This window comes from Chaetodon auriga, chromosome 12 (assembly GCF_051107435.1).
Source record: "Chaetodon auriga isolate fChaAug3 chromosome 12, fChaAug3.hap1, whole genome shotgun sequence".
NCBI lineage: Eukaryota > Metazoa > Chordata > Actinopteri > Chaetodontiformes > Chaetodontidae > Chaetodon > Chaetodon auriga.
Window position 1 is genome coordinate 22850439 of NC_135085.1, and position 20541 is coordinate 22870979.

The following is a 20541-nucleotide window of genomic DNA, read 5'->3' on the forward strand; positions in this document are numbered from 1 at the left end:
GGTGCTGAGGATGTGAACGCAGCCTGCAGCAGACAGCTTTACAGCGTCTGCCACCAATGACCAGTTTAAAGCTGCACTAATCAGCTTCTCTAACAGTTTCTTTGGCTCATGAGGAATGAATTAACACCCAACTCTGCGGCTCTACGGAGCATTTCAGTGTGTTTTAGCTTCTTGTTTTCCCTCATTCTCACCTCATCAGCCTTGTTTCTAGATGCAGCTGTTAAAGCTCTAAAGACGCACTGTTTGCTACCAACCCAGCACCAAACAGCAGGCAGAGTTAGCACGGTGAACATAACGAGTGCGTAGCTGCTAAAGAGCCTGATTATTCCCTCGGCTGCAGGGAGTCGTCAGGTGGCCAGAAACACGACTCGGACGTCATGTTGCTCTGCACAAGTAGTTTTCTCACACCTTTTTTGTAACTGCCCAAATGGCCGCAGAATTTCAGTTTATGCAGCGTTAAAGTAAAATCTGCTTCAGATACACAGTTTTTAACATGAAGCCACAGGATAACCATGAATCAGAGACGTAAAGTGTAAAATATTATGTTTTAAACACCGAAACGTTACGTGCTTCCCTCTATTAGAAAAGATGAACCCTAATTTTAAGCTAACCTAGAGCAAGGTGTTGGCATTTAACTGATAATACTCTATTATTTACTTGTTAATAAATGTTTACTCTCCATCATTTTATTTGAATGCGATATTCATCCACTCTGCAGTGCGCTCAGACACTCTGACAATGGAACAAAAAGTGACCATGGCATGAACGCTGCTTTCTCTTCACAGTCCCACAAATTGAATTTAGTGCTCACTGTAGACTGTCAGGCATCTGTGATATGGGGAGCAGTGAATGAGGGAACGTGGGAGGGATTGCTGATGCAGATTTTGTTATTTCTCTGCTATAATGTAAACTGCTACCCAGGTCAAATCCTAACTGGACTCTCAGGGCCGTCTGAAGCTCCTCGGGGAGCAGGAGAGTAGCTGCAGGAGCTTCTCAGGTCTTCAGCAGCCGCCTCGCAGCACGATGAGGAATTCTAACCCGGAGAAACAAACAACAACAAATTGAATTTCTGAGAAGTGCATTATCAACTCAGAGGTTAAACTGACCTCAAGCTTCAGCACAAGATTAAATTAAAGGCAGGCAGAGAACAAATGTGTGTAATATGGTCTGGAGGAAGAGTCCTCTGCTCCCCAACCACCACCGCCACCACCACCAGCATCGCTCTGAACAGGAAGTGGAGAGTCTCCTTGGTGTGAAGTTTGTTAGTTTATGTGTTTTCTGGTGTAAATGTCCTCCTCTGGAAAAAGCCGGGACGATTCAAGATGATCAAAATGTCAACAGACAACTATGATCTCTGTGGACCGAAGCTTCTGTTTCTGAAGATCAGTCTGTTCAGGGGGATGTGACCATTCCCACACGCTCTGACAGGAGAGACTCACCACCATATCGTACATTTCTGACTGGCGCTCTAATTGGAGTCTGTCAGGGTTTTAACCTCTGCTTCTTCCGGTTACGCCGTCACGTGAAGCATCAAAGATTGTCTCCACGTCTTCTGGAAAGGACAGAAACTCCTCTCTTGGTTAAAGAAATCGAAGTATCTTTTGTGTTTCCAGCCTCAGGAAAGCTGAGCTCTGAGTGTGTGAGACGCAGGAGAAGATGCAGAACATCACATTATCTGCAGAGAAGTTTCTTTAAACATCACTTATCTTCTAATGTCTCCGGAGGGAGGACGGCTGTAAAGTCTAAGTAGATGCTGTGACTGCAGCTCCTGTTGTGGAAACAGGCTGTGCGTGCGCGCGCGCACACACACACACACACACACACACACACAGGACGAGATCTCCATGGATGCCTTTGGTCACGTCGTCCAATTTCCCTCCTTTGGCGCTGATATAAACTGTGTTATTGCGTGCCAGTGCAGTGAGGTTTCCTGGTCTCCTTGGACCAGCTGTTAGAGAGAAAGTGGAAATGGTCTCAGGTTAAAGGAAACATGTCCCCCCCCCCACTTTAATTTTTCCCTGATACCTCTCTTCTTCTTGGCACCCTGCTGGACCACAACTGTGTCTGAAAAGCCTTTAAAATAAATGCGGCAGAGAAGTGCAGCTTTGCCTCGTGTTGATGTGATGGTTAATGTTCTGTGAGTTTAGCAGTTTAGCCTCAGCTGATACAATGCAGATATAAGGCAGTGAGAGCAGGGTTGAAGTAAGCTAGAGGTAAGCCAGGTCAGGGCTGGACGTTGATGTGGTTTATGATGATTTATGACGACGCAGCCTGAGACCCGCCGCAGGGCCTCACGATATGCCACACGTCGTTCAACATGAATACTGGGCTTCCATAGGAACGCTCAGCCAACCCGCGGTACATTTCACTGTGGAGGGATCTCTGACCAGACCTGGACCCTTTTTAACCAAGAACAAAATCAATCCAAATATTTTCTGTCACTGGCAGCACTGGCTAACACACAGAGCTCGAGCCGGGCGACATTTACAGGATGAAATATGACATGTTGGGTGTTTCAACACTGATAATGTGGTGATATGTTGAATATTAATATTGGTGGTCATACAGCCTTTAAAGCCTCAGTGTGTGGAATTTAAACATAATTGCAATTGTTATCAACTTATTCTGCTCACATAGTTTTTGTAAAATTGGCGCAGTCTAAATAATATGTTGCTTTCAGTTCATCTCAGTGTCGCCAAGTTGAAACCGTGGGCCTATAAAGATGCTACTAGCCACATTAGCCACAGAATATGCTAATGCCACAGTCTATTTACAACAAATTTCAGAAAAACAAAAAAAGAAGTCTTAATGTCAGTAATCACCAGGGGCTGTTTAATGGTGGTATTTATTTTTACCATGTGACCTGTCGTGTCTTGTTTTTGTTTGTCTAAAAGTTTTTTAAAGACCGATTTCTCAAAATTTTCTCGCTCTTAGCCAGAAATCTCCATTTCGGTAGCACTTACACCAACTCTCTGGTTTTATTCCTACCTGCTTTCTGAAGGCTTTTCCAGAGGGGTTTGTGCATACATCATTCATAGCCTGATTGATAGAACATTTCATTTCTACAAACATGGCAAAAATTGTTCTCTCTCTCAAAGTGAAACCAGAATTTTGAACCCGTTCATGTTCAGATTTCTAATCGGGAAATGTTTGCAAACTGGCACACTTGGTTAGATAATACCTCGCTCGCTTGTTTAAACATAACATTTCAGAAAACTTGTAATATAAAGAATAATTGTCTTCGTGTAAGTAACCAACAGGGGAGGTTTCATGGTGATTTCTGTTCATTAAATAGTTTTGCCTTCTTCACCTGGACTGGATCCTCGTTAACATCATATCTGGAAATGCATCATCTTGCTTTCAGGAGAGTCCCAAAACATTCACTCACAAGAAAAATACCCAAATACCATACAGTACTGTGCGTAGTCTCACACCACAATATAAGGATTGTATTCATGTGTTGCTCAGCTGTAACTTTGCATTTAGAAACGTATTTGAGCAGTGGACTGCCTACTGTCCCCAGAAGAAGACAAAAGGTACAGTATGCTGCTCTGGCTCTCATTTGCATAAAGATAGTTTGTAGAATAAGCTCTTCTGCTGGTGCAATGCAGAGGTTTCAGTTTTATGAATCCCCAGCGTCCAATTCAGAGTTTCATTTTTGAAATAAATTAGATTTGCTGAGGTGCTTGGATGATGCGAATATCCTTGTGCTGTGTATTTTATTTGAATGACAGAACAAAATTACATTTTGTGCCCAACAGTTTTTTCTTTCTCCGTGGAGACTCATTGGTCTACTGCGCTCTATTAAGAGACATTTGCAGGCAAATATATTCAAATTATTTACTTAGTGCAGCTGGTGAATTAGTAGATATTTTATTATACATATCTCCTCCTGGAGCCATTAGTACGAGTGATGTAGCCTGCAGCATTCCCTCTAAATCTGCATAATTCTGGCCCTCTAATTCACAGCGTTTGAGCTGAGCCCTGGTGGACGCCATGTTTCTCGGCAGCTTGTTTCAGCTCTGTCTGCGTTTATGTGAGTCGAACCTGGCGGTTTAAAGATGAAGAGATTTTAAATGCTGCCGTGATGTGGCTCGGCGCTGTTTTGATCACTTCATTTGGTTGATGTCTGTCTCCCACACAGACACCCACATCGCTGCTCAGTGTGGCGCGCTTCAATGAGGATGATTGTTCTATCCTTTCAAAGGCAGCTATAGATTAATGTAATGCAGAGTGGTGTGTGCATTAGGATGCTGTTTGTGTGGGCTTTATTCTTGCACATTCATACAGATTGTGCTCCACATAATGAGCTTGTTACCTGGTCTTTTCTGGCTGGGTAAAGGTTGAAGGCCGGAGGGAATCAGCGTGATGCAGGTGTGTGTTTGACAGCTGGATGCGGAGCTGGAGATGAGAAACAAACATTCCTGTTGTTAGCGGCGAGAAGTGGAAGGTGCTGGGCGTCTCAGTTTGGTAGCTGTCAGACCGTCTGACAGTTTTCCAGCCAGAGGTGTCTGTCGAGAGGACGACCGACAGGAAGCTGGTTCTTCAAAGCATTGTAGGACATCGAAGAAAAAAAAGAATAATAACTACTGATGTTACATTTCCAGCTTAACAGTAATGTTCGACTTGCATGTGATTGCTTTTGTTTCCTGTAAGGTGGGCGATGATGTAGCGTAAAGGTGGAGAAATATCTAAAATGGCATTGAGACCATTGTGTTCTGCACAGTGTTCTCATGGATGAACAAGTGAACGCTGTGATCGGATATATGATGAGGTCTAGTTCAGTTTGTGCGACTAAACTTGATCAAGGGCAGAGAAACATTTGGGTGGAGAGCCTCCATCACAGCTGGCTGATGTCCTTCATGAAATCCCACCATTCTACATATTGTCCATATTGCGAGTATCATATGTTTAAAACTCCTTTAAAAACCCACATTTAATCACCGTTTATTAACTATAGCTGTGAACTGCATTTGCACGTCTCAGTGATTCCGCTTAATAGAGCTGCAGACTGCAGATAGTAAAGCTGCATGAGTCAGTGGTTTTCATAATTGATTAGGATTAAGCAATATGAATATCAGCATCACAGTAATTCTGCGTATCTGCATGTACCAGTCGAACAATAAATCGAGAGCGAGTTTAAAAACTCGGTCGTTCATTAGAGTATATGAGTCGTGTTTGGATCCACTGGTCAAACAGTGTTTTTGGCGCCTCTGATGAGGAGCAATGCACGACTGCTTCGCTGAGCTTTTCTATGGGAACTCTCTGGGTGAGGGTGAAGGTGCTGAACATGTCTGAGATGAGGCGCAACTTTGGACTTGGGTCTTGTGGTTCTTTTTGGGAACAACTCTTGACAAACTTGTACCAAACATGAGTTCATGACTCAGAAGGCAACTTTTCGGTTTAGTTCTGAGCTCTATGACAGGGAGGAAGCCAACTGTGCCAAAGAAAGTTCAAAGAAAAAAAAATCTCACCGTGTTCTGTTTTTGTCTTTGTTTGTGCACATCTGTGGGGGAGCAGGCTTGAACCCCTTCGGGTCAAACTTGAGGTAGAAGTTGGGCGGATTAGGAAAATGAACATCGACGTTTTCTGCTCGAGGATGATTGTTAGTGCTACGCAGCAAAAACAACCGTCGCCGGAGCCTCATTATCCTGCTTACAGCTACACGCTCTGAATGGCTAAATACGTCGGCCCGGCTCGTACTGAGAAGCACTGAACTCTGCGTTTGTGGGCCTTCTAGAGCTCTGAAGTGCAGGACCTGAGGTGATGGATGGAGCTCATCGGTATGCAGGCTCTCCAGCTCTGTCATGGACTCTGTGGGTACTTTATTTTTCAGCAGAACAGTAGAAAAGTGGACAATGCAGGTGAAGGTGGTCTCCCTCTCTGTCTCTGGTCATATTCTGCCTCGTCTGTGTCTGAAGACCTCGAATCTCCAGAATCTGTTTGAGGCTTTTTTGCTGCTGTCAAAATCAACATTTATCATCTCAGCAAAATGATGCACTCGAAAATGAATGACGGGGAGACTTAGCCGGAGGGTGAGCGATGGGTGTCCAGGAGCATATTTGACTGTAATGAAAACATATTTCCCATCACTCACGTCAACATAATGGTTTCCTGCCCTTGCTGCTCGAGCCTTGTGCGACTTCCCCTCTGTTACTGTTTCACCTGAGGCAAATATTTTGTGGGCCAGTATTAGATCAGTTAATGCTTTTATTCTGCAACTCAGCAGAGATGAGCCAGCAGAGTCATTCCTTATATTCTGTTGTAGACTGAAAAATCATCTCATCCCAGAATGACATATTCTCATAAATGTTGCACCTCGACTTTCGAAGGAATCGTGCTTTATGCTGCTGTTGATCCCCAAAATACAACCCTGATTCCCAGAAAGCTCGGACGCTGTGTAAAACAGTACTAAACAGAATGTGCTCACTCAATTAAATACTGTACAAAGACATTATATTTAATGTTCGTCAGCTTGTGGAATGCTCCAAAAACACCTGTTTGGAACATTCCACAGGTAAACAGGTTGATTGGTAACAGGTGATAGTGTCATGATTGGGTATGAAAGGGGCATGCTGGAAAGGCTTTTCTAAATTTACCCTCCATGAGACGTCGAGGCTGACAGAAAGACAGAGACGGTGCGTTTGTTTTCGTGCCAAGGAGGAAGGCGCGGTAGTTTAATATTCAGGAAAGCTCTCTGTTCTACACAGCCAGGGTCAGTTTCGAGGTTCAGTGGCTGCAGCGTCCAGCAGGTATTCAACATTTAGCTCCATTTTCCTCTGAGCCGTCTGTGTTTGTGCTCCGCTGGTCACGCTGTCAGGGACGTCCACTCTTAAATGCCAAAGCTCCGCTGAGGAAAACTGGCCCGGTGTTTTTAAACCCTCTCACTCCGCTGAGTGTTACCTCAGCGAGGATGTGCTCTCACCACACATTATCTCCTCAGGGATTACAGCACTTGGTATTGGAGAGCTGTCCCTCTCGTTTCACCTCTTCAGACTACTGTAATTCACCTGCTTTTCACGCCGAGGGCTCCCCCACCACCCACAGTAACAAGTGTCTGTTAGGCCATGGCCTGTGGGGATAAAGAATATTAGGAGGAGCTTCAGAGGACCGCAGAGCCAGACTGCATTTAAAACAGTGGACCCGAATATGCATGAAGCCCAAACCGCTCTACTGCTCACAAAAGAATTATTAAAGAAGGACTCCCACTCATGCTCAGTGGTATCTGCTCTAACAAGCTGTCCTGATTTTCTCGTCCACTTGTGGGCAGTAGAAACAACAGCTAACATATTCACGTTTAAGGTTGTCATACTAAACTGGCCATTTCCTGTTTAGCACCGTTTTGTCTCTACCGTCCCCTGAGAGAAATATCTGAGCCTTGAGATGCTAAATGCTCCACTATGTTCACCAGCTGGTCGCTAACTTTGCCTCTCTGCTGGAAATGAGGCTGATGGGAGCGGCAGGACTCAACCAAAACAGTGAAGTCGCAGGATTTAAATCCAAAACAGTGAGAGTTGGTGATAATTCTCTGTGGGTTTGTCACTGTGTGTGATATTAAGCCTCGTTTTTGATGCTAGTTATGGCGGGCGTTTTTCAGCAATAGCTGTCCAATACATCTGCATTCTGTAATTGCCTCTATATGTTAGTTTTCATGCTGCTGGCAGAGTCCGCCTTTCCCATCCATAATTTAAATAGCATAAACACTCAAAGGGGAGTCAGAAGATAAGTCTGTGTGCTCGGGCATGTGCATATTTCACATATGCATAAGAAAACATGTCATCATGAGCACAGTGTTAGCATGTCAGATATCACTGCCGGCTGTCGTCTCTAACCTTTTTCTATTAAAACAGTGTGACACGTTGAAGCCACATTTTTTTGGGCTTTCTTCCTCTGCTGCTCTTTTTTTGACAGGCCTGTTTTTTGCCTCTGTCGTCTGATACATGTGTCATTTTGAACAGGACTCTTGGACCTGCATTATTAAAACACACCTGCTGTTCCCTCCAGTAAGCACAGGCTTTACCATTTTATCCTGCAGTGAAAGACGCTTGTAGCCAAACCATAGATGAGAAGGTTGACACCACTCTCACATCTTTACACTAACTCTGAAGCAGCACTCAGAAGTAAAAGCAGAAATACCATGATGTGAAAATACCCCATTAGTAGTCATTTTAAAGCCCCAAAATGTCTCAAAGTGGTACGTCAGTGTAGAATAAGAAGAATAAATACAGGATGCTAATTACAGCGCTGTAGCGGTGCTAGCGCTAGGCTGGCTGTTGAGTTAGCTTTCTCCTTGCTCCAGCTTCATAGTTGTTGTACAGACAAATGTTTCCCAAAATATCAACCTGTTCCTTTTCATGTCATGGGTCTTGTATGTTAATTATCAGCCTGTCATTACCACATTTAAAGGGAGACATAAGTCAAATTAAGATAATCGGTGCGACCTCCACACAGCAGATGGCTGGACCTCTGGCCTCTTCAGTGTATTTAGTTGTGTTTTAACAAATGTGCCAGAGAACCTGCTGTTTGTCACTAAATGTCACTCGATTTTACATTTCCTTGAACACTATAATTATGCTCAAGTTTCAAAGTTCAGCTATAAAAGCTATGGTAATGCTTAAAATGAAAGATGTCACACTCATCATTTCATGGCATTTACTTCGAGCGTGATCCGATGCTGTTGTGGCGTCCGTCTCATTAACTTGTGAACGCTTCAGGTTAAAATGTGGCCCGACAAATGCAGTGTCATTCCTGTTAAGGCTGGAATCAGCAGGCCGCGGTGGATATCAAGAGGCTGATGAAGACCTCGTGTTGTTCAGATGAAGTACGCTGATGTTGACAGAGTAATCAAAGCTGAAGCCTCGTCGTGAGAGTTGTGGGCCGGGATCGGCAGCGTGAATCGCAGTAATTGGCTCTTGTCTCGGCGGTGGAGAACAACATCCATTAACAGAGAGGCTTTAGATGGAGGCAGCGTTAGTTTGGCTTTGGCTTACAGTTTGGAGCTCGAGAGGAAAGCTATGAATATTTACTGAGCTGATGTTCACGAATCTGAGTGTGTGTGGGCCACAGTCATGCTGTGCATTCATGCTGTTATATGTAGTTTATTATTTCTCCATGTTATGCACTTTTACATAGCAGTACACCCCCAGTCAAGGGTTCCTGCGTGCGTCATTAAAACAGGCCCAAACATTCATGATTGCATTATGCAGTGTGTAATATATGATGTTTTTATTGCAGCCTGTCATAAGTCATTAAAGAGTGAAGGTTCCTTCTGACAACGCTGATTCGTCTCCATCAGTATCCAGCCAGTAATGAGCCAGTCAGGACGCCATTCATCTCCACAGCGCGACATGATTACAGCATTCACTCATCCGTCTTAACAGAATTACACCATTCATTCATCCAACTGGACATTATTACACTGTTCATTCATCTAATGTGGTGCCATTAGAGCCGAAAGACCTGTTTCCACCTGGGGAACATTAGACTGCTGCTTCTCGATGATTGGACTCCACTCTGACCCTCCTGTGAATATTCACACACTCAACAGGTGTCTGTCATTTAAAGGCTTTAGAACATAGCACCTTTAGCTCTGGTGAAACCAAAACCTGCCTGAGTAAACTCTCAAACTTCTTTGGATGTGGAAAGCTGATCATTTTGAGGTGCAAAGCTCTCACCTCTCAGCGCCAGCGAGCTCCCGTCCTGCTGTTTTTAACAATCCACCAGTTTTTCCGCTTGCACTGAAAGATGGAGAATAATCCGTCTCCTGATATCCTCAGCGTGGTTTTTACTATTGATCCCTGCTCTGTGAACCACTCAGCTGTGTTTTTCGCTCTGAAGAAAAGTTTGGACGCTTCCTGCCTACTGCTTTTATGATTCTGAACCACAAAAAACTATTTATACTCGTGCTGAGAGGAGATATTCCTGGATCAGCCCGCTGTTATGAACTACTTTCTGTTCACTGAGAGACTGGAGCGTAATGTCAAAGGCCTATTTCCACTCAGCTGACATTAAAGCAGCAGCTCAATGATAAAACTCCACTCCTCTTTAGCTGCTCAATGGTGTTCATCGAGGCTAAAAAAATGTGAAGCTCCTGCCCCGTTACCTCGAGTATTCTGCTTTTCTGAACCTCCAAGTGCAGCATCACTCAGGATAAGTGTTGTGGTACTTCAGCTCAACCATCCCCACCATTCTGAGCATCTTACTTTTGTCTCTTTCGCTCTTCAAAAGATGAGTGGATGCTGCTGTGAAATCTGTACTTTGTCCAATCGCCCAGAAAGAATTTTTTGTTATTTACTTGTGAAATGTGTGTAAGTGTAGAAATCGAGGCTAAAGGACAAACACACTCTTTGGGAAGCTAACGAGTTTCTTTATTACAGCCATGTACTACAGTACAGCTCAGTTAAGAGTACACCGTATGAAGGGATGTTATTTGACCGTGTGAGTCACTGAAGATTTGGATCGTTTGCTGAAGCTGTTTGGATCAGATGATTAGATTTCAGACCCAGTTATGAGGTTGAGCTGGTGATTGATGATTTTCCACTGTGCATGTTTGTCCTTATACAAGAGTTTACAGACGAGCATGAAGTCAAACACCCAAACTAACAAACTGTGTCATGAGAAATTAAGACATGATCAACATTTCAGTTTCAGGCTGCTGGCATGCCCTCTCTGTAGCTCCACACATCAAAGTCTGTATACATTACTTGCAGATGAGGCTGCAACTGCTTATATGAACCAAGTTGTTTAAAGCATTTTGGGGCTCCAGAGGGAGCTGCGTGAAGTCTGAGTAACTGCCTCAAGTGTCGTCGGTTGAGTCTGAGGTTTGAAAATTAAGAGATATCCACATCCTCCTCATCTCTGCTTGAGGCTCGCAGCTTGAAGTTACATTAACATCAATCTCAGGACCTTTTGGCTGCCGTCTGAGGACGATTAAACCTCTGGAGGCAACAACCAAAGTTGCAGGTACTCCGATGTAGTCTTCTGTTATCCAGATATCCAGGCCATGGCTTCCTCTTCTGTGCACAGACTGCAGGCAGAACACAAACAGAAACCAGACCTTGTTCCTTGCCCACAGATTGTGCCTTCATATGCAGATAACATATCTGAATCTCAGTGGTCAAACTGCTTTGTGAAGAGGAACGTGTGGAATAAAAGCAGCTGATATCTCTGGTTCTGCTGCATCGACTCTGATCAGTCTGACACCAACCGCTGGAGCTGATGGAAATGTCAGAATTCACAAGTTTTCCCCAGTTTTACTAGAAAGTTTTACGCTCACTTGAGGTGCTTTTTGCCAGGTAACGCACTGAACTGAAGGTCACATGTCAGATCAGCTGTTTCCATACTGAGAGAAGAAGAGGAAGAAGAAGAAGTTTCCACTGTCAGTGCATTTGTTTGCAGTTAACCATATCAAATTATCACAATGACATCATTCAGTGTGCTTTTTTTCTGCTTTGTGATTGGTTGACAGAGGTGTGTGACAGCGCGCTGGTGTCCAATCTGCCGCCGTCGTCCTTCAGAAGCTCCTCCCAGCTGTCCAGCAGCCACGCGCCGGGCTTCGCCAAACTCAACCGGAGGGAAGGTGAGGAAGAGTTTGCCTCAGTAAGACCTTAATCAGGTTATTTAACAAAGCCTGCAGCCTGCATCCCTAACTGGGCTGAAATGGTATTTTTATTGTTATTGCTGTCGGTGTGTTAAGGCCTGGGATAATGCTTGTACTGCCTGTGATTGTCTTCTAAGAGGGGACATGAGCTTCCCCTTTAGTCCAGTGAACTGTGAGCTTTATCTGAGTCGAACAGAGACAATAGAGAAGAAGCAGCGGTGCCAAATCTGTGTGTCTGACAAACTGCTCTGATGCAGCTGCGCTCGATGAAGAAAAGACTTTGTTTAGGCTCAGGACGCAGAACACAAAACATCACAAACAGGCAAGTTTTTAGTGCATTCACAACACTTGCAGATAACTCACCGCGGAGAGAACAAGCAATAGCTGCTTTGTCCCGTCTTTATTCTCTGCGGGTGCTGTTTGTGTTGAAGGTTTATGCCAGAAGGATAAATGCGAGGGGCGTTTGTTTGACCCAACAGGGAGTCCTGTGCTGGATGCTGATGTGAGGCTTTGACAAAATGGTGATCACGGTTTTCTGTGGGGCTTTCTGCAGGGAACGAGCTTCACTGCTTTATCCCGACATCAAAGCTGAGAATCAGCTGGGAGGCTGGGGTGGGTTTAATCTGGATCTGAATGATTTTCTCCACCTGGGAGAGCGAAGGCAGCCGCGCCTGCAGAACGCTGCAGTTTGATGGTCGACACTCGAAGCAAACAGTGTTTGTGCTGCATAATGCCGCCAGTCCGCTCTCTTTGTTTGCTGATCTGACTTTGGTTCTTGCTAACAGTGGATTGACAAGGCTCTCTGTGGTGGTAATAGCACACAGCCGTACCACCTGTTACAGTCCCCAGCACTTTGAGTGATGTTTAAAGGTTATCTTTCACTTCAGAGTGCAGCTGGAGAGTCTGATTCACCTCCAACACTGCCGACATTACAAGCTGCCAGTAGGCAGAAGGGGGCAGAGGTTGCACTGATACTTCAGGTCATGTAGTTGAGACTGTAAGAACTAATTTTCATCGTTGCCCCCTACTGATCCAGAGCCAGTCTACTGCAGTGCCACTGACATTTCCTGGTCTTTCATTAACTGTTACAAGAGACAGGCGAGCCAAAGGTGTCAGATATGAAAAGATGTCAAAGATATGTGAACACCTGCAGTTAAACTCTTTAATGGAAACTGGGACCTTTGACCATTTTCACTAACGATTTTTTTTTTTTTTTTTTTTTTTTCAAAAAGTTCTTAACGTCAAAGTGGCCAATGGATACTTACAATGCCATGAAACACTTGGACAGTTTGACCAAAAACAAAAAGAACCACCACTTAACAGCTGCTTCCAGAGCTTTCAGCTGCATCGCACTGTCTTCCTGAGCGGATGGATTCTGCTCAGTGCAGATTGAGATTCAGTATTTAACTTACATGTAAGCATTCAGTTCATCCCTTGAATGGATTAAAGACTAATTCAGAGGAAAATATTAGAATGTGGTTTTCAGTCCTTTAAAATGAGAGCAAGGTCTTCTACAGAGCCGCATTTTGACAAGAATATACCGAGAAACCATCATAAAAGAGGCAGAAATGCAGGTTTTTCCAACAGACCCACAGAATGTGTTTGAGGAATTTCTTAGTTGGAAACTTTCTTTCTGCTGCTTTCCCCTCTGTACATACACAGATGACAAAGCACATCAGCAGTCACCTTGGCATGTTTAGTTTGGTTAGCTGAAATGACCCTTTAATGTACGTACTGATAGATGAGACTCTCACCTTTTCAGTCACTGTAGTAATTTTCAAAAAGAACACCTTTTTCTAAGAAGAATCCAGGCACGCAGCAGGAAATTCAGCTGAAACCTTCACAACGATCCAAGAGGGTTGGTTTAAAGAATTAATACAGTAGATCACTTCATCATAATTAGTGTGTGATGATATGCGGAGCTGTGGCTGTCACACGGGCAGATGTGGCCAATGATGTCCATCTGTTGGTGCTCAGAGAGGGTGTCTTACCCCTCAGTGCAGACTTTCTGTTTCCCTGTGTGATAAAACAGCGTCATGTGTCCTGACTTGGTGGTCAGATGAGGCACAGTTGACTTTGCTCCACTTGTTGGACTTGTTGTCCACTCTACTGCCCGGCAAGCGAGCAGGTGGGTCCTCAGATTTGTGGCCAATGTAGGAATATTTCTAGAGTGTGGCAGCTGCATTTTTTAAAAAAAAAAAAGTTGTAAAACTACCCCATCTTTTTGGCAATTTTGCCATCTGCAGTGTAAAACCTGAAATATTTCCACACACTGCTGCACAGACGGTGCAGTGTTTGTCCAATCAGCACAGCTTTGTTAGCTCGTGTCTTCCTCCAGTTTTATTTTTGCACTTAGAGCCTAAATAGTTTGAATTCAAACAGATTTTTTAATGAAAAGTTACCGCCCTGCAAACGAACTGCTGGAACGTAAAGGACAACACACTGATGATATGCAGCACGACTGCACGATCAACCTCCTCCATTTTTGCTTTGACAGCAAATAAAATGGCTTAAAAATAACTTAACCACTGTGGCAACATTCATAGATTTTTATAATCTGCTCTGGTATGTAGTAAGTAGATAAGGAAAGTTGTGTGTGTCACATTTCCTCCTCAGCAACATTCATGGTGCAGGATCCCAGATAGCAACTCCAGCTGCTTGCTGAGGAAATCAATGAATAAATGAACGTCGCCATCTCATTTCCATCTCTGGCTGCTGCTGCTAACACTCTGCCTCCTGTAGTTGTTCTCTGCAGAGCAGCTTCGCTCTCAATTCATTTGCCCGCTAAGTGAACAGAGATTATCAGTGTTGGAATACCACCTACACAGCATCTTTACAAGGGACTTAATCAGTCAGCCTTGCAGCTGCAATCTATAACATTACGCATGTTCTAATAATCATCCAGGCGATGTTTACATGCATATGTTATTTACAGATGGGGTCTACGGATATATTGTAGCACCATATTTACACAAAATGTTGTTTTGCATTGCATGTGTTGCTGACTTGAATATTATGTAAATCTGAGTGGCTTTCAAACGGGACACATGAGCCCTGAACGCTGCACTGTTTGTGCTCTCTGTAAACTGACCAGCTGCAGTCACAGTCAGCGAGAATTTAAATGCTACCATCAGCATGCTAACATGCTCAAAATGCTAAGAGCTGACGATTGGGAGAGGTAATTTTTATAATGGTCACCATATTGGGGTGATAGCATGCTAACATTTGCTAATTAGCATTAAACACAAAGCTCAGGTGAGGCTGACAGCCGGACATTGTCATCACTAGAGCCCTCTCCATGTGCCTCACAAGTCCGTGGACTTAAACTGAAAAAAGACCATAAGACTGAGTTTCTTACCACTGCGGCTCTGCCAGTGTCTCTGTTAGAGACACCTGATAAAGCCCAGCAGCGGTGTCCCTCTGCAGAGACCAGAGGAACTGACACTGTGCTTCAGACTTTGACCTGATGGAGTGGATCACAGTGAGGCCTGATGGCTCTGAATCTGACACCATGAGAGGATGAAAAGCTCTGATAGTCTGTTCATTGGAGAGGAATGGCCTTTTACCAGAGACCTGCAGGATGAATGACTCAACTCTTTCAGTCTGTCTGTCTGTTTTCTCTTATTCTTCATGTTGATATTCCTCTTCTCACGCCGTCTTTTTTGTCTCTCTTACCTTCCACCCTCTTCTTCTCTTCGTGCCACTTTATTTCCCTTTTCCATCTCCCCTCTTCCTTTCTCCTCCCCCTCCTTTCATCTAAATTGTTCCTGTCCATCTTCTGCTCCTCTCTACAGTCTCTGTTCTGTTGTAATGATTAGTTTCACTCCGTCTGCGCTCGCATTTTCATTTTCATTTGTGCAAACTAATTTTGCCAGCTCTGTCTTCCTGCCAAATGTTAATAGCAGTCTTCATGTTTAAACATCTTCTTTCTTCAGGAGGCAACGCAGGCAGTTATCAGTGACACCACTGCAATTATGCTGGAATGGACTTGAAAAGAATAATTGCGCCACTGTATTCATTTTCCCAGAGAGTGAGAGTTGAAGGTGGAACGAAACTTTAATTGGAACCTGTAAATTGGGACTTACTGTGTAACAATGGCCCACTAATCAGGTATTGATCTCTGTAGTCTGTTGTCCTCTGTGGATTCTAAAAAGCTCCACCGTTAACTCCACCGCAGTAACACTTAAATCTCTACGGGCGCTTCCTGTCAGTGCAGTGTTTCCTTCATTGTGCTGTTCTGGTGGCATGAGCCCAGTCAAAATAAAGTCAATAAATCCCCAAAATTCACACTCCTCAACCCAAATCTCCTGATGGCCAAACAGCTGACTTCCCATAGATACAATCTCACCACAGAGGCCAGTTGTTGCAGATGTGTAGATGTTTAAATTTCCGAGCGATCCAAAGACTTCACGTCCAGGTTGGCTTAAAAGTTGTAACTGAACGTTTGTTTTTGACCTTGGAAACTCACCATGACAGTCATCGGCTGACTCTGCAGCTCGCCTCAGCTCCACAAAGTGTTTCAGAGGCTCTCAGCTCGCTGGTTTTCCAGGCAGCAAGGCAGCTGTTTTCACCTAAAAGCTAACAGCTGACAGACAAAGTTAGCGGTTAGCTGGTGAACACAGCGGAGCATTTAGCAGCTCAACAGAGAAACGTTTTCGTCAAGTGTCGTTTGACACAAATAGTGTAGTGTAGTGTAATGTGTTTCCTGTCAGTTCCAGCTTCAGTTCAAGAGACATACTAACAACAGTTACCTTAGAATAAGTTCTGTCATCTATAATACAAACCGTGCTTGACAAGATTGTGCATCTTGGATATGAGGAAATGAGATCTGCTCATCCTGAAATCACATATTGTGGTTTCTTGCCCTTTTTGCTGTGTGGCATTAGAAAAAAGTCAAACTCTCCTGCTTCACCTGCAGAGAACCTGCAGTGTTTTCCAGCTTGCTCTTGCTGATGTCAGTGCTGCATTGAGCCCATTAGCTTCCTGTTGGACTCTCTGTCAGACTGACATGTTATCAGGCTGCTGAAATTACCCTCCAGACTCTGTATTCTCATGCAAATGACCAGCGCTCATTCTGGACCTGCCACTTATAACACTCTGTCAGTAACATGCCTTTCTATCCCTTTAAGCTGCCCGTCTCTCTGTCCCACTTCCTGTCTGCCTCTTCATTTTCTTTCTGCCTCGCTGTCCCTCTGCCTGTCTCTCTCTCAACCTGTGTGTCTCTCTGTAGCTGTCTGATGGCATGCCAGTACATTATGGATGATGAAACGTTTGTATGGTTGTTCATCCATTTGCTCTGCGTGTGAGATTTAGGGGTGATCTATTGGCAGAAACTAGATAGAATATTCTTAGGATTGTTTTCATTAGTGTATAATCACCTGAAAATAAGAATGAGCTGTTTTGTCTTTTATGAGCGGGCAGGTCCTCTTCATGGAGGCCGCCATATTGCATCACTGTGTTTCTACAGTAGCCCAGAATGGACAAACCAAACAGTTTCTCCTATGGGCTTAGAAAGGAAGTGGTGAGTTGAGATGCAGTTGGCGCAATCTGCAACCTCACCACTAGATGCCACTAAGTGTCACCCACTGGACCTTTAAAGGGTGATTCCAGTGTTTTTAAACCTGGGCCATATTTTCACTTAATTGGGGGTCTAGATCACCTCAGCCAGCAGCAGTGAAACGGGCTGCAGCGAACATAATCCTCTGGGGCAAATGCGCCCATCTGAGTACGTCCTGTGAAAGTTTGTTTTCACGGCTGACAGGCTGAGATTGTACCTCTAAGTGTCTGACAGCGTTATGTAAAGGATCACCTCAGAGACAGACGTTGCTGCTCCCTCCCTGCCTCCGGTTGGCCATCAGAGCAGTGATGTCACACTCCTGACCTCCATTACTCTTGGTTCTGCTCAGTGGGTGGTTTGATATGCAGCCTGTCAGACGCCGTAGGAGATAAACGAGGGAGATCCCTTTGAATTAAAGTGACAGCCGTGACAGAAAGCTTTCGGACTGTCGGCCATCAGTTCACCTCAATTATATTAGTTTCGGTTAAACTGACGGGGTGGACACAGTAAATCTTTGTGACGCCTCTCGGTGTCGGAGTCGTTTCCCTCTGATCTCTTTCTCTTTTCCTCTGCAGTGTAATCTCCATGGGTAAAGGTCAGAGTGTCTGCTCTTTTCTGTTCTCCCGTCACTGGACATGTCTGATAGTCAAGTGCTTATTAGCTTTGGCCTTTAGCTCTTTAAAGATCAGCCACCAGACTGACACTGATGCATTTCCACTGCTGAGCTGTTCTCCTCGGCCTGCCACCAGACATTCAGAGGCTTCTCTGACCGCTAACAAAAGCTGCTGACCTCCAGCTTATGTCAGATCTGCATCGTAGTTTTCAAGATACCTTTCCATAGAACAAAGTGTTGGTCTGAACTGACTTTTGACTTGACTGAACGTCGTTAGAAATGATCCTTAATGCATCGTGAATATCCACAGATAATTCTGTGACATTCTGGCGGGTAGTTTCGGAGGTTTTGCTGTGAACCAAAGGGTCTGGGGGGATTTAAGATGGATGTTCAGTGTGACAGTAACCACCAGTTCTTATGCATTTTTTAAGAACTCTGCATTACTGTAGAATACCTGCAAGCACAGACGCTATCTAATCGTTATCTAGCATTCAGCACAGACTGCACGTCAGCTCCAATCAGACAAATATGGTGCATTTGGAATGAAATTTAACGTAGGGCACAACAATTTATCCCGTGTCACAGAAAACATGTTTTATGACGTTGGAGACATCCTGATTGGCTGAGGTTCAGCTTGAAGCCTGACGTGTCTCTGAGCCAAGTCTCAGCAGGAATTTAATGGATCAGTGTGGAGGATTTAGTGGCATCTAGCCTCGTCTTACCCTGTGGAAGACGCTCTCTAGAGCCGGTGCTTAGTTTGGCCCTTCTGGGCTGCTGTAGAAACATGGTGGTGCATACTGTCTGGAAGAGGACCTGCTCTCTCTGTAGATATAAAGAGCTCATTTTAAGGTAAAGAAAACACAACAGTTTTATTTTCAGCTGATTATGCTACTGAAAGCATAAATGTGAATATGATAGTATATTTCTGCCAATTGATCCTCCTAAATCCAACACAGTGGACCTTTAAAGCAGCATGATGAGGATAAGGCTGCAGATATCAACGAGGCTTTCCTTCATCTGTTTTGTTTCTTACCAAAACCACATGACTGCCATGGACCCACCCATTCCAGTGGAGCTGCTCAGTGGTCAGCAGATGAGACAGTGGCTGTACTGGGCAGCTTCCAGGTGTGAATGTGTGTGCCTGTGTGAATGTGATCATGTGATCAGGGTGTTTCTGCAGGAGAGGCTTCCTCTCAGTGAAACTCTCTGAATAAATAAAGGTTAAAAAAGAAATTAACTTTCTACAAGTCGAATGGCATTTAAGATGCATTTCACTGTTTGCTCTTTGTATGGCTTTCTGACACTCCCTGTGTGTGTGTGTGTGTGTGTGTGTGTGTGTGTGTGTGTGTGTGTGTGTGTGTGTGTGTGTGTGTGTGTGTGGCGCTCGGTGGGACACTGGTCAGCAGCCTCCTCCATCTGGTGTTTGAGCTCTTAGTCCTCATTTTGGCCTGACAAAGTGTTTTCCTTTCCACACACACACACACACACACACACTCACTCATACCCTTAATGCAATGTTACTAAATATGTGTTGCATCAGAGTCCCTTGTTGATGTTATTTTGCTCCAGAAAGGTTACAGACCTACTCAAAGAGTGCACGTGTCCTTGATAATTCAGCTCACTGTAATCGATCACATCACACGCAGCCTGTTTATTGATGACATTTAAAATGAGGAAGGGTACGCAGATGACTGTCTTCAGCTGGTCTAAAGGCACTTTAGAGACATCCAAATATTTACAGCAGCGGTGCTCTCAGTCCTTTATCATGTGTCAACTGTGAGCCATTTAAATCTTGGGGAAGTGTGATTTATATCCCATTATAACTTCAGAGTGGTTTTAAAGCTGTTTGCTGTGCTTTAATAAATGTTCTTCTTTCGGCTTCGTTAAAGTTCAAGCTGTGCTGTTTTATCTGCTCGCACATGGAAATGAAACCAAATCACCTGTGTGCTGCTGTTTCTCCTCCTCGCCCTGCAGGAGCTGGAGGTTGGTCTCCTCTCACCTCAGACAGGTATCAGTGGTTGGAGGTCGACCTGGGCGAACGGACCAAGATCACCGCCGTCGCTACTCAGGGTCGCTACGGCAGCTCTGATTGGCTGACGTCGTACCTGCTGATGTTCAGCGACACGGGACACAACTGGAAACAGTACAGACAGGAGGACAGCATCGGGGTGAGTCCACGCTGAGGTCAGAGGTGATCAGTGTGCACTTGTTATTTCCAGCCCTTCAGGCTTCACGTCGGGTCTTTGGGCTTGTGTGATCAGTGAACAGCACGTTGTGTTTTGTGTTGTTTCTATGAAGTGATGTAGTGTTGAGCTGTGCTATCCTGTGCAGATAAACTCGACTCATCACGGCTCTTCATCTATAATCTATGAAGCGCTGCTGAAGCTCTGCTGACTCTGCAGAAGTGCGGAGCCGCAGATCGTGAACAGAGAGGCAGACGAGTGGCACGATTTTATTTTGGGTTTTTTGGTCAATTAGCCTGAGTCACTTTAAAGAGACGTTGATATCATCGCTGCTGTAGGTCCAAATGTTTGAAAGGATGAGATTTACACTTTATATTAAGGTATGCATGCTCACCGTGAACTAGTTCCTTATTATCCTTATAAGCATGCATATTAGAACCATATCTGCTCTTTATTAGTCTTCATAAAGACCCATATTCTACAACATTGAGGCCATTGATGAGCATGATTTAAGTGTTCCTCCTCCTAATTACTGCTTATTGATAGCAAGTAAGGAAGTTATTGTGCATGAATTACAATCTTAATAACC

General features: G+C 44.3%; 1 protein-coding gene across 1 annotated transcript in view; it reads left to right on the top strand.

Moving 5' to 3' along the window:
• The window catches only part of LOC143328977 (contactin-associated protein-like 4), an 85581-nt gene that overhangs the window by 12675 nt on the left and 52365 nt on the right, over window positions 1-20541 (top strand). The window contains exons 2-3 of the mRNA XM_076744554.1: window positions 11468-11578; window positions 19744-19937. Of these exons, the coding sequence (XP_076600669.1) occupies window positions 11468-11578; window positions 19744-19937 (305 nt within the window). The remainder of the gene's footprint in view (window positions 1-11467; window positions 11579-19743; window positions 19938-20541) is intronic.